We start from the raw sequence: 15,225 nt of genomic DNA, 5'->3' as shown, positions 1-15,225 counted from the left end.
CTCATTCCCAACGCTCGCTAGCAACAGCGCACCTATCGATTTGTTTTAGAAAGTTTTCTATTTAAACTACAGATTCCTCCTTGTTAACTCGTTAGGTTAAGCAGCTCCATTGTACATGTACATGTATATCAGGTAAAAGCCTTTTAAAATAGTGAGTTGTGTGATCTGAACTTGTTCTACATGTACATGCAGTGCATACCGGCACATGTAACTGTAGATTTAGTCAATTCATAGTACAGTGTAGTGGAAGTTGCACACGTCGCGTAGAGAATCGGTTAGACCGAGTTTTCCGCATCCGTTGGAATATTTTGGTGGGTCTAATTAAAGTGGTCAAAGGCCGAAAACCCCATTCACTGTATCCATACGTATCTATGTCAGTTCGGATCTTCCCAAGTTGTACATTGTACTGTTGAGATACCGAATTCAAATAGATCAATACCATACCATATCATACCATCCATGTTTCCCTCGTCACAGGCCAAAGGTTCTCAGAATGGTTTGGAAAAAACTTTCGGCCTTACAAACAGTACTTGAAACTGGCACCCTCTGTCATTCTGTTTCTCAGTCATGGTCTAAGTATATTCCACTAGCTGGCTGAGACCAAGCACCAAGCTAGCAAGACAGGCAAGAGCTAGAGTATCAAATATTAATTGTATGAAATCCTTGCTACTTTGCGAAGGTACATTTCCAATATCCCAGAAGGACTGACAGGCAACATTGTGGAATGTTTTCTTAGCAGCGTGTGAAGCAAGTCTCATCAAGTTCAAATATGGCTGCTGATCAATAATGATGGAAGCAACTAAAACAGCGACTGGCAATCATTCAAAGTGGGGAGAACACACTCTCTGAAAAGCATTCCGACTCGGCCACACATCAGGCAAAATAACAATTATTGTACTTAGCCCTCAAATATTGGAAGTATTCCCAGCCATCCTAGCAGTTCTGTATCAGGTGGGATTGCTCGGATTAAAATCCACTGGCCCATATCCTGATCCTGATCCATGCTCGTCTGAACCCCAAGCATGACTACAAAACACAACTTTACTCATTGTATTATTTTCTAGGTCTGTATTAAGTCTTGCAATTCAGTCTACATAATATGTCAACAGTTATTTCAGTGGTAGATTGAGCTCATCACTCACTTCATTTTGCAAAATAAGCAGGAGCGTAGCAGCAGTGCATGGGATGTGTGGGTTTGGATCATAACGATCTGGAGTTCAATTGTGTTCAGCAGGAATACAATACAACTGTTTCACGAATGTGCGTTGCACGGATCAACAAGACAAAAATTCGGTAGAAATATTCCATTTTGACCTAGCACCTGATTCAAAACTAGAGCTATTTAGATCAGCCAATAGGGTTCTCCATGGGTTTACACAGGAGCGCATGCAAAGGGGAAATTGCTTTCCTGCGCGTTGCGCAAGCTCAGCAGTTCACTCAGTCCTTCTTGTTTCTAATGGGAGTGGAGAGGTTGAAGATCTTGGCCCCTTCGCTATAGTCCCTTCCTGGTACCTTCTCATTGTCAGGTGGAAACATCTCTCTCTTCATATTGTAATAGCCTTCGCGCCTATCACCATCCTGGAGCGGATTGAACGTCAAATAGAAGATGCGCCTGCTCTCCGTTTTGGAGCGATTCTCCATGCTGCGATGCGGAACTAGTGAGTCAAAGAAGATTGCGTCACCAACTTCCGCAGGCAATGATACCCATGCGTTTTCTCTCTCCCACTGCTGCACCAGCTCCGGGTCCAGCTGACCATCTGTAGCAAGAAACCAGTTAAACGCAACTTAAGTAGTGCAATCAATTCAAGCACGGCTGTAACAGTTTTCTACAGCATGGAGAACATCCTTTGAAAGCCGTTCAGGAAACGTTCTACGTCTTTACTACCACAGTACAACAAAATATTGCTTTTAAATAGACAAAAATATTTTATAATTGGTTTGATTGAAAGATGCAAACGGGACAACCCAGAGGAACAAATTAACTGCCACAACCAGGACTCGAACCAGGGACCTTTGCTTTATGTCTGAGCTTGAAAGGTCAACGGAGAGTATGCTGCACTACACATACATAATTATACATGCATGGCACATACATGTATATGGTACAACCTGCCATGTATGCAGTAGATGGTGTGATTGATTGTTTGGGTATGAGTGCGGAAGCCAATTGTCAGCTTTTCGTTAGTTGTGTGCAACACATAGAGATACATGTAGATAGATAGATAGATAGATAGATAGAGATAAAGAGAAAGAGAGAGATAAAGAGAGAGAGAGAGAGAGAGAGAGAGAGAGAGAGAGAGAGAGAGAGAGAGAAAGAGAGAGAGAAAGAAAGAGAGAGAGAGAGAGAGAGAGAGAGAGAGCGGGAGAGAGAGAGAGAGAGAGAGAGAGAGAGAGAGAGAGAGAGGCAGAGAGAGACAGAGAGAGACAGAGAGAGAGAGACAGAGACAGAGAGAGACAGAGACAGAGACAGAGAGAGGCAGAGAGAGACAGAGAGAGACAGAGAGAGAGACAGACAGACACAGAGAGAGACAGAAAGACAGACACACACACAGACAGACAGACAGACAGACAGACACAGAGAGAGAGACACACACAGAGAGACAGAGAAAGAGGCAGAGACAGACAGAGACAGACCGAGAGAAATACTGGCAACTGGTAGAGCACATACTTGGGTGAGGTAGCATGCCCAGACTAGGGTGCCTGGGGACGACTTGCAAACAGCCATTCTCCTCAGTGGCTGGGTCAGCACATAACAGGCAAGTCACGTGATATTTCATGCCAAACGAGATGTAAGCTGGTGCGTCCTGATGCGCTGGGAAACCTAGGCAGCAGAATTGATGGCAATGAAGTACTGAGGGTGAATTTGTGAACTGGAATTCGCGTTATCTTACTGCCCTTTTCCTTCATGTATTGGAGATATTCTTATGAAGTAATATGTTGCGATGGCGGAGGTAATATGTGAAGAAAGTGGCTGTCTGAAAAATTGGAGCTGACGCTAGCCATTGGCGGACTATGCTCGGCCAATCGTCAAAATAATGATGCTTTTGATTATGCCACAATTATGCCAGCAAATATGCTGAATTATGCTCGGTTCCACTATGTATTCACGCTGTACATAGAGGATTGAGAAACCACGCATACACACACACGGCCCCAGCGCTTTCTGACAAAGCTGTATTATGCCCTAAGCATAATTTTTGACTAAAACGAAAGATAATGCCGACCTTACACGTTGGAATCCGTATATTATGCCGGGGCATAATTTTTGACAAAGCTGTATTATGCCCTAAGCATAATTTTTGTCTAAACCGAAAGATTATGCCGACCTTACACGTTGGAATCCGTATATTACGCCGGAGCATAATTTTTTGACTAAATCCCAAGATTATGCCAAATATTATGCCGGCATAATCCGCCAAGGGCTAGCTGACGCCGCTTGCCAAATGACTTTTAAATGCGTGACTGACCTACGACTTCTGTCTGGAGCCTAGCCTTTGGCGGACTATGCTCGGCCAATCGTCAAATTATGCTTTTGATTATGCCACAATTATGCCAAAAAATATGCTGAATTATGCTCGGTTTCCACTATCTATTCACGCTATACATAGAGGATTGAGAAACCACGCATACACACACGGCCATGCCCTAAGCATAATTGTTGTCTAAACAGAAAGATTATGCCGACCTTCCACGTTGTAATCCGTATATTATGCCGGAGCATAATTTTTTGACGAAATCCCAAGATTATGCCAAATATTATGCCGGCATAATCCGCCAAGGGCTATGACAAGGAGTCGGAACTGGGGTATTTAAAAAAAAAACTTCTGCAGGCTTTCTGACAAAGCTGTATTATGCCCATAAGCATAATTTTTGTCTAAACCGAAAGATAATGCCGACCTTACACGTTGGAATCCGTATATTATGCCGGAGCATAATTTTTTGACGAAATCCCAAGATTATGCCAAATATTATGCCGGCATAATCCGCCAAGGGCCATGACAAGGAGTCGTAACTGGGGTATTTAAAAAAACAAAACTTCTGCAGGCTTTCTGACAAAGCTGTATTAATTAAGCGGGATTCACAGAAGCTTTTTTGCGATGCGACACGCGATGCGACAGACGCGAAACCGGGAAATCCCCAAATCGCAACCATCGCGGACCCCACGCAAGTGCCGCAACAGGGCCATCGCAGGCCATCGCAGAAGTTGAGCTTGTCTCAACTTTTGCGATGCGATGCGACACGCGATTTGGCGTACGATTTTGACCTTTTCTACAGCAAAGTTGTACAAAGGTTCAAGAGTTGACTATAAATTTGTACAAGTTGTATCAAACCGCGCGAATATCATGGTGACGTAGCCAAATCAGCAAGATGTTGTCGCATCACTGACTTCTTCTGTGAATGGTATTTCGCGAGTTCGCATCGCACGCGTCCGTCACAGATCGCGTCGCATCGCGTGTCGCATCGCAAAAAAGCTTCTGTGAATCCCGCTTTATGCCCCTTAGCATAATTTTTGTCTAAACAGAAAGATTATGCCGACCTTACACGTTGGAATCCAAATTATTATGCCGGAGCATAATTTTTTGACGAAATCCCAAGATTATGCAAAATATTTTTATTTTTTTATTTTATTTTTTTTATGCCAGCATAATCCGCCAAGGGCTACTGGAGCCCACAAAAGCACATTGGATGAAAAACAAGAAAAAACACTGACAATACTTACTTTCCTGATGAGCTGAACAATCCGTATATACTTCGAAGTAAGTATTTTACTGTTGGAAGAAAATAGGAAAGTTATTCTGTCCTAGAAAATATCTTTTCCACTACATTTTGTACATATGTACATTTTGATCATATGCCCCATTCAACAGCACTGGTGCTGACCTTTTGCTCCAGGAAATTTGAAATTTATCTTCTCTTTGTAGAGCACTGCGGGTTCATTGATCAGCTCTGACACAGCCTGGATCATGGGAGTCACACAACAATATGAAAACACAGCATAAAGCCGAAATATAATCTATAGTGATCAGATTGAAACACCGCCAGCCGCCAGCTATACAGCCATATCAACTAAGTGCTTCAAGGAAACTGTTGTTGTTGCACAGGTTCTAGCCAGGTCAAAATAGTAGGGGGTGGGCATGGGAAACAGTTAGCCCGTATCCCATTTTCCACTTTCCAATAAATTATTGTTTTGCTACGCTAAATGCAACGTATGGGGCGAATCCCCCACTTCGCCACAGACAATTTAATGTGCCTCTATTAACCATCTGATATTTATATTCAACTGCATTTTCGCTGAATTCCATAAAACAGCCCTTCTACCTCCATTTTGCCTAGAACCCTGTTGCATTTAGAATTGCACTGGGGCAATCCCCACAAACAGTAAATCGTCTTCCAGGATGCTCTATTCTTCTCAAATCACTGATAGATAATTCTTTGTCATATGAAGACTATAGATCAAATTCAAAGCAAAATCAGAACGCTTTCAAAGAACGTTCTTGCTCAAAGTGTGCCATTCTTGTTTCAAGTATCATGCAAAGCACATGAACAAGGTAACATTAATTTCAATCTCATTCACTGGATTTTGCTGTTCCCTTCTTTTGAAGAAGCAAAATAATATCTTCAAGTACAGTATATCACTTTCTTGAAGCACCCACATCAGTGCTAGGAGGTCGAAAAGCAGAAAAGAGGCAACAGGACTGTTGCAGGAGGAAGCACATTAGAGGTACATGCATATGCAATATGCAATGGCCTGTGAACCCATCATAAACACGCTTGTATGACTATCATTATGACCATGCCTGAAGAGCGCTACATTGTACGCAACATTCCGACAGTAGAAACGTTCCTTCAGGACGACATTCAGTAACTCTGAGTCCGATTGTTGTCTGGATAATGGCGAAAGACAGTTCAAGGCAGGTTGTTTTCATTGTTCCTATAACTGTCCCTCGCATCATGTTTCCATCATTGTTCTTTCTACCTCCATCGCCATTTTCTCCCAACTTCGTTCGACACAAACTCAACGAGAGAGCTTGGAAGCTCAGGGCCCTACGCTATGCTTTTTTGCCTTGATGACCAAGACAAAAAAGGATAGGGATGTTATAAATTGTTATAAGTTTCTACTTTTTGTTTTTAGACATACCCTGGGATTCGAACCTGCACTATCGCCCTGCATGCATCCACCGATACACTTCGCATACATACTAATTGTTCCAAGTTGCTTCACGTTATGATCTTGTATTTGAAAGCCCTATTTGAATATGCATTGTGGCAAGCCGTTTTTGAATGAACGGTACGGGATAGGTACGGGATAGGTACGGGCCAGGTTCGGGACAGGTACGGGACATGTACGGGACAGGTACGGTCGAGGGTAATACGAGTCTGCAGCCTTGATGACGGCAAAAAAGGGATGTTATAAATTTTTCAATTCTCCTTTTTTTCAGGCATTACCTGGGATTTGAACCCGAACTATCGCCCCACATGCATTCCCCCATACACTTCGCATTCATACTCATTCTTCCAAGTTGCTTCACGTTATGATCTTGCGTTTGAAAGCCCTATTTGAATATTGCGGCCAGCTGTATGTGGCCAGCTGTGTTTGATGGTACAGTACGGTACGGGACAGATACGGGATAGCGCCGGGCGTGACACAAACACACAAACACACAAACAAACACCAAATTAAAGCTGTGTGGACCCTGGCTAGCGCCAGACGTTACTGAAGTAACGTCTTCTGCATAGCTACGGGAATAAAGTCATGGTGTTATGTTGCTGGTTCTGTTCATTGCGATTCCTAAACTACTGTCACCTCACCGACTTTTCGAAAATTGTTTTCACGCAATAAGCTTTAGGGAGGGAGGAAAATTGATTGTGTTTTGTAAGCTTTAGGATGGAAATAAACAGAATTAGCTGAAGCGTCATGATACGAAGGTTTTATTGAGATGTCACGAACAAATTCTATTCGTAACATGACGCTTCAGCTGATTCTGTTTACTACCATCGTAAAACTTTTGTCACCTCCCCGCCTGTTTACTTGAAGTATTTCTTAAGTTTCATGTTTTTGCGGTTACCTGATAATGGATTTAAAAACCCATTATCAGGTAACCTCTCTACATGTATTGTAAGACTGTACTCACTCGCAGGTAGCTCATCATACCTCTGTGATCTTTCCGCGTACAAACTGGTCCATGGATCGGTGGTACTGAAGGAAGTTTTCAATGCGACACAAAACTGGGTCACTGCTGGATCCGGCTTCAAAATACTGCGTCCATTTCCCTACAAAAGGCACACGAAACAATGGGACAAAAATTCAATTATTGTGAAAAGCCTCTGACCAGACAACACTTTTGGTCTCATTTATCGCAGAGCACAACCTGTCCAGCTTCAGAAAAGATCTTCAAGTTGACCACCGGCCTAGAGAGTAGAGTGGCCTGTCAGAGTTTTCATCTGTGACCAATCGATTGTCAGCACATATTTCTCAATGAGAGAATCAAAAAATTACGTTTCCTTTGCAGGCTGAAATTTTCGTAGATAGATGGAATTGTTGCTGTGCACAATCTCCAGACGGCTAGCTGTTTCGACCTTGAGAGGTCTCGTCAGCGGGGTTCAGAGTTACTGGCTGAACCGATCTCAATGAAACTTGAACAACAAATCATTCTAAACCGACCCACAGCATCAAAGCCAGAGTACTGAACCTACAATGAACACTGTGAGTGCATAACGACTCGATAATAGACTGCTACAACAAAACCCGGAGGCTATTGTGCTTTCATTGATAGTTGTCCAACCAAACAGGAAAATAACACTGCAGAGACAACTAGAAATATTGATGAAGGGACCTGCGGAGAGTAAGATCAATATGTCCAAATAGAGAGAGACAGAGATAGATAGATAGATAGATAAAATTATAGATAGAAAGATAGATAGATAGCTCCTGCTCTTGTAGCAGTTGAGCACTCTTGCGTGGGGTAGTGCCTTTGCTGTTTGCATTATGCAGAGCTCATTGACTTGTCAGTTTGAGTACTCTGGCAAGGTACGTTCGGGCCTGGTTTAAATCTGGCTTTGGAACATTTATTTTTCATTGCTACCAGGTTCGGCCTCATTTCCTCTGTGCTGCGCTGACGAGTCCACCAAGGACGACCCAGTTCTGTCCACATATTGAGTAGATAGATAAATAGATAGAGGGAACGAGGGAAAGAGAGAGAGAGACAGAGATACAGAGAGAGGCAGAGAAAGAGAGAGAGAGAGAGAGAGAGAGAGAGAGAAAGAGAGAGAGAAAGAGACATCGCTGATTATTCGTTGAATGTACATGGACCTTGATCAGGAAAGGACTTTTGAACATTTCCAAATTGTTCATTGCATTGAATTTACGGACAGCTAGCCGTTTCGATCTTGTTAGATCTCGTCAGCGGAGCTCAGAGTTATTGGCCGACTTGATCGCAGGGAAGTCTAATGAACGGCACCAAAGACGTTTTTACTGGCTCAACGTACTGGCTCAGCGTTTATGGATATTCAAACATACTGTTCTCCATGGTACTGGCGTTTGGAGTGAGTAGAGTGAGATTAAATCCATGAAATGTATGTGTGCGTGGGTAGTGGGTGCACTGCTTAGGTGGACATACAAATCCCCCTTCTGTGAGGTTGCCACATTGTCTGAAGACCGATCCACTCAGTTCAGGCCATAGTGAGTAAGGTTTGTCAAATGCTTGCCTTGCCTATCAGGCTTCTCCACAGAGCAAGTTCTAATAATAATATTCCAGCCGCCACAATATGTCACACACCTACATGTAGATGTACATGTAGCTCAGCGATGTCTGCCTATGTCAAGCAATACAGTCATATCACCACCAGTAGTCTCAAGGTATCTCATGGCTTGGAATCATCTGGAAAGAGCATGTTGTATGTGCTTGAGTCTGCCTGAATGGTCCAGGACTTTATAGGAAGTGCATAATGGATATGCACTGGAATTCAATAGGTCATATTGGAAGCATCAGGAAATTCACTTATGTCAATGGAAAGCCCAGACCTGCAATAGCTAGCACTAAGTGAGAATGAGATTAAACCAGAGTCCATAGTCATTAAGGGCATTTCATAATACAATTTTCCAAGTGCAGTGCATTGTTTCGATAGAGCTTTGCTGTTGTCACGCAAGTAAGTGCACTGGGCATTGGACATTGCGCCACCCACTCCATACATACCATCTCAGAAAGGTACATACATTGGTCACACTAAGTCTTAGATATCCACTCAATGCATCAAGTGCCACTTCACATTATAATGTAATATTACTAGCAGCATTCAAAAGCCTACATCTGCTGATACAGCTGCACACCTGTACTGTAGCAATGCCTATATCTAGTCTTGACATAAGACTTATGTCAAGACTAGATCTAGAATATCAGCAGTGGAGTCTGCACACTCCCTGCCAAAAAACACCCTTTTTATTATAACTCAGATAGTGAGCCAAGGAAAATTCTTGTCAGTTCTGTGCTAGATTGTGCACGTCCGACTGTGCACGTCCGACTGTTCACAATCTGGTTTAGTTGGTGGACTTCATTGCAAACTAACTTGTGCCCGCATTTTTCCATGATACAACTTTTTATTATTTATAGGCTACATCATTGTACATGTTTGAGACACCAAATGTTTGACTATGATCAATGCCATGCAGCATACTGGACATGCATACTGGACATGATGACAGGGGCCCTGTAGACTTGTAGTATTCCCTGGTAACTGCCTGTGTGCATATACATGTACATGTACATGTGTATATGCACAGGTATACCTTCACATCCGCAGTAGAGAGCACGCGTTCATGACATTGTAAGGCACACCACATTGTAACAATGTACTGTGACCAAAATCAGAAATGTCATGACGAAGTTTATCCTGCCAAAACGTTCGTTTGGACTAGCAGATCAAGCACACAGATACCTCTTTTGCAAGGCTGTATGATACCTTCAAACAATAACTACAAGTCCATTTGCGTTTCTTGTATACCTGGCTACTCAAGCTTCATTTCTGTCCGCCCATGACCCAAACAGGATCCCAGACAATCATGACCAGCAGTGGTCTTCTCTCATGCCATGCCCTTACTGCCTTAGACTACATGCACGAGTATGATGGACAATGCAAGCACTCCATAGGTCTGCGTAGCCACAGTGTATGGTTCTGCAGAAGGGAATCTCGTTAGGGACACACACACACACACACACACACACACACACACACACACACTATGTACCATGTACATGTATGCTTCCGTCGCAAGAGAAGCACGCAAATCTGCAAATGCACTGGATGCGCACCCACAGATTTTCTCTTATACTTATAGTAACGATAGCGGACAAGATCTGAATGATACAGATCAAGACTAGCGCCTGATAACTGCCCAATAGGGCTTGAAAGTGATGACGTCAAAACGGCCAGGGAGTAGTAAGTTGTCATCAGATTTCTATTTTTGGATCCACTAAGGTGTGACTTTGCTATTGCCTAAGTATGTGGGTGCATAGCAACCCACTCATGTCGCATGCAGGTGTGACTTTTATTTCGCCACCAGTTGTAACCCCGCCCCCAGTAGCCAAATCAGTCAGTTTCACTGGTTACATCACCTTGCTGTGAGTAAGACGGCTTGAAATGTGCTTGGATCCATACAAAAACTGGATCCAAGTGGATCCAATTTTTGAATTTTTGAAATTGTTGCTATGCTGTGACGTAGCACTTTCAAGCCCTATCCGCACAACCTGCGAAGTCATATGAATCGACGACCAATGCACTTATAGACACACACACACACATACACACACACACATACACACACACACATACACACACACACACACACACACACACACACACACAATTACACACACACACACACACATACACACACACACACATACATACACACATACACACACACACACACACACACACACACACTGTACAGGACCGGCGGAACCTGTCTGCTTGGTCAGGCCATGGCCGGACCAACCTTTAGACCTCCAACGTACATGTAGATCTATGTTCACTGCGTTTGTATACCCGCCATATCATACACAAAGTATGAAACTTGAAAGACTAGGGTGTGGCTGGACCAATCGAAAACTGCTTCCCCCGGTCATGGCACACACACACACAAACCATACCTTTGGATAGATGCCACTTGCTCAGTTCAGTAGCCCACCGGACTACGCTCTCCTTCTCTCTTTCGTCGAGAAAATCCGATGGAGCTACCACATAACCATTGCTGTTGAAGTGTTCAATTTGCTCTCTACTGAAAAAGGATTGAAAATGCGGCTTGGACGCGATGCTTGAGGATGCCGCGGCATATGTATGGCCAAGTGTCAAGTATCTAGCTGAACGCTTGACACCTCCAAGCGTCATTGACAGCAGTGCTGTAGGACGACGAACCACTCCCGATATCATAGTAATATTTGCCAGACAGAATGTACTGTCAGGTAGTTTAGTTCACAAAAGTCAACAAACAACTCGACGAACAAGGGGAAAGTGCAGTTTGATGTCGCGGATCAACGTTCGCTCGCTTTTCTAGCGATTCCCGGAGCACTGCTGTGAAACGAAAAGCTCTATTCACTACATACATGTACATGATTGTGCATGTGCATGACTGTGCAATGCAGTCAGCAGCTGATGACAGCAAGAGTACAATACGTCATAAACCAGAGTGTGCAACTCGGGATGGTCCCTGTGGGAGGGTGCAGTACGTCATTTCGGACGGCATGGTAGCGCGCCGCTAGGTACGGTGAAAAGTAATAGTTGCGTAACCAGTCACAGTGGTGCAGGTCACTGAGTTTGTCCTGATTTTGGTTTTTGATACGGATAGCATGGTGAATTTACTTGCCAGCAGGGAGTCGTAAAATACCGTTTTACGACTCCCTGCTTGCCAGCGCATGTACCCAGCGTACGCAGTCACACAAAACACCGAAATCCTAAAACAGGACGTCTAAATCATGCAAACTTGGCTGATTTGCTGACTGTGAAGCACGAAAATTTGAGCCGTACGCAAGTCACAGGTTGGCTGACCTCATCAGGCGATTCAGGATGACGTAGTGCACGCACTGCGCTGTACTGTTTCAGATCTGATATGGTTCAGTTATGTAGTTCAAGGTTTAGTTGAAGAGTGAAGGCTGTAACTAGTAGTACTAGTAGTAGTACTTGTAGTACAATATCTCAGACCGGCACGTGAGAGAACTGTAACGAGTTACGTAATACTGCCCTCCTATCCGAGCCTGGCGCCGGCCTGTGATTCAGTGAATAGGGCTTGAAAGTGATGACGTCAAAAACGGCTTGGGAGTAGTAAGTCGACATCAGATTTCAATTTTGGATCCACTAAGGTCCAGTAAGGACTTACAACGTACATGTAGGTGTGACTTTGCTATTGCCTCAGACCAGTATGTGGGTACATAGCAACCCACTCATGTCGTACGCAGGTGCGACTTTTATGCTCCAGTCCTGCGCAGGTATGTGTGGTAGGAAACGTGGTAGTCTACACTGTTCATTTCGCCGTGGTCCGCATTGGTGGTACTCATTCAGCAGCAGCTCAGGACAACAAGGGATAGCACATGGCGTAGGACACACAATCATAATGACACAGTCAGCAGAAAGCTGCACGAGAGCGATGCAGCTTGTAGCAGTTCAGTAAAAAGAAGTACAATGCCATGTTATAATAATTATTATTATTATCAACGTCGAGCAGATCCAGTACCTCCAATCCGAGATCCAGTACCTCCAATCCGAGTTCGACTGGATGATCCCAACGAAAGTAGATGACTTGTGTAGTTGCTTCCAAGGCAAGTGTTCAAGTGAGTCAAGATACATTGACGACTATGGTCAATGTACGCTTGGACTTGTGCTGCCACGAGCCTCCTCTCGATTTGGTTATTCCTCTCTTTCTTATTTAGCTGCTGACCGCTGGAACTCAGTTCCGGCATCGGTCCGCCTTGCTGCTTCACCAAGTCAATTTCGTATCGCAATCCTAGCTAGGGTACCCCGTAAGGAGACCATAGGTCTGTGGGGACTGCCCTAGAGAAATATGAATAAATACTATACTATACTATACTATGTCCTGTACTATCACGGTCAGTAGTACATTGTGTGTGATCAAACTCAAAGACTATTGGAGTAATGTACTAGCACATGGAGTGTTTAGTTCCGAAGATGCTCATTACAGTAGGCCGTCACAGCTGGGACGGCTGAGGCCACACGTTTTTTGTTTGTTTAGGTCGATATTGATCGCAGTTTTCCTGTTGTCATAAAGCTAGGATAGTATCATTTGCATAGGTGTTTATTCTCAATTCATTTCTCTTTATTAGTACCTTTCTTGAATGTTTTTCATTAGTACAACGTAATTTCCTGAAAACTAGTTCAAAGTATTTTTTTCATCATTTCTTCTATACCACAGCTGTTTCTTCTTCCCTGTTCTTCACCGTCTTCGTATCCACTCGTTTTGAACACAATAATGCTTTTTTGAAATGACTGTTCGGCTCGTTCCGTTTATAGCAATTCTAAAACTATTGTCGCCTCGTCGCTTATTTACAAAACTCACATGATGCGCGTGCAGCACGTCTAAAAAGTTAAAATAGCCGATCGTAGTCATGGGCAGATAAACAAGAAAGAAAAACAGGAACGGAGTATTGCAAGTCGGGCATGATAACACCCAACTAGTAGGCTCGATTTCCATGAAGCGAAAGCGTTCGCAAATGCCGATGGAGGACACCAATTTTGCGAGAGACCATGGAAATTACTGCATCACATGAGCATGGAATGACAGGCCATTGTCAATCGTCACAGCCAGGCACCTTGTACGTTCCACTTGGTCAATGATTGTGCCACCAATAGGGACCGGCGGATTCTGCTCGAAAAGGTGGCAGATTCTGCTCGAAAAGCAGTAAAATTGGCAGAACCATACAAACCTTATGGCGGGCAATTCCTCGAATTCTGCTCCGTTTCTTTATCCACATACCAAACATGCATGAAACTTACCAGAAAAAGTACCGAATTCTGCCATTTTCTGCCGGCAGAATCCGCTGGACCCTAGCCACCAAGCGTTTTTATGCTGGGAGATCAGTACAGGTAGAATGATGGGGCAAGATAATCAAGGCTACTGTTTTGGTAATGGTAACACTGATGCCAAGTGACTGTAGCTCCTGCTGTAGAGGGTCAAGGGCTACTAACAGCTGAGAGCCAGCATCTCTTTGTTCGTGCCTGATGGAGTTTGTCGTCAGCAAACATCAGCAATATCTGAATTTTTCCCAACGTACATGTAAACTTCCTTGTTTAGACCATGTCTTTGTTGCTGATCCACCACACCACCACGCGACGCTCTCTACTTCCTTGTTCAGGCACCACTGACTTTATACTTCTGCGGCTCTTTTGCCCCTTTTCTTCTGATTTGTGCTGTTTTGGTTCTGATACAGTGATGCTTTCCCCTTGTTTTCACAGCATGTTATTTGTTATCCTCCTGCCTTTGTTGTCCAGCACAATCGAAGAAGTGGACCTATCGGTCGACTTCAACGCGAAAATGCACATAATGATAATAAATAAACATCAGCAATTTGCAACGGGCTTGTGTGGCTGTTTCGGGCGGGTGTCTCAGGTATACATTAAATAAATAGGAAGGGACCCAGAATACTCCCTTGTGGAACTCCATGAGTCACCGGCAAAGGCCTACAGGTGTCGAGTGCTGTAACCACTCGTTGCGTACGAGCAGAAAGATAAGACGCTGTCACGCAAACCAATGCAGTGCTGAACCTTAACCAGTGATTCCAAGGTGGTGTAGACTATGCAACAGTTGTTGATGGAGCACCCGGTCGAACGCGTTTCGTAGATCTATGAAGGTAATTGCTGTGGTGTTACCACTAGCCCTTTCCCAAAGGTGCTCGCCACTTTTTTCGCAACTTTTCGTTGTTTAGGAAGAAATCGCAACCTTCGCAACTTTCGCAACTTTCTTCATTTTCGCGAACTATTTCGCAACTTTTCCGCAACCTTAGCGCAATTGGCGCCATGGCATGGGGTCAAAAGGTCAAGTCACCGACTCACCGACTACATGTCGGATAAATGCATACTCGTACTCGCTCATTTCTCGCCTGCCTCCAGACTGATTGCAGAGAAACAGTAGATCAACGGTAGTTGTGATAAAGTGCACTGAAGTAATAGTTCCCTTTTCCTTGCACTGGATCGATGTCCATGTAGGATACATGCAACAGG

General features: G+C 43.9%; 1 protein-coding gene across 1 annotated transcript; it reads right to left on the bottom strand.

The window, feature by feature from the left end:
- Positions 1–632: 632 nt before the first annotated feature.
- On the bottom strand, positions 633–11,615 carry LOC135810156 (2-aminoethylphosphonate dioxygenase-like). Its single transcript, XM_065323624.1, has 5 exons — positions 11,148–11,615; positions 7,154–7,272; positions 4,882–4,957; positions 2,669–2,821; positions 633–1,757 (listed from the first exon to the last, which is right to left on the bottom strand). The coding sequence occupies exons 1-5, from the start codon at positions 11,425–11,427 to the stop codon at positions 1,438–1,440; spliced, it is 948 nt and encodes a 315-aa protein (XP_065179696.1). The 5' UTR covers positions 11,428–11,615; the 3' UTR covers positions 633–1,437.
- Between the last annotated feature and the right edge of the window lie 3,610 nt (positions 11,616–15,225).

This window comes from Sycon ciliatum, chromosome 2, assembly GCF_964019385.1.
Source record: "Sycon ciliatum chromosome 2, ocSycCili1.1, whole genome shotgun sequence".
Lineage (NCBI taxonomy): Eukaryota > Metazoa > Porifera > Calcarea > Leucosolenida > Sycettidae > Sycon > Sycon ciliatum.
The sequence above is the reverse complement of the archived record's forward strand: the minus strand, read 5'-3'. Positions and strand labels throughout refer to the sequence as shown.

What these genes read in the sequence shown, in the direction of transcription:
- LOC135810156 (XM_065323624.1), bottom strand. Translation starts at nt 11,427, where the DNA reads ATGATATCGGGAGTGGTTCGTCGTCCTACAGCACTGCTGTCAATGACG. An exon ending in TACGCGGAAAGATCACAGAG is followed by an intron (nt 4,958 to 7,153) that starts GTATGATGAGCT and finishes CCCATGATCCAG; the next exon opens with GCTGTGTCAGAGCTGATCAA. An exon ending in GGGCATGCTACCTCACCCAA is followed by an intron (nt 1,758 to 2,668) that starts GTATGTGCTCTA and finishes TTCTTGCTACAG; the next exon opens with ATGGTCAGCTGGACCCGGAG.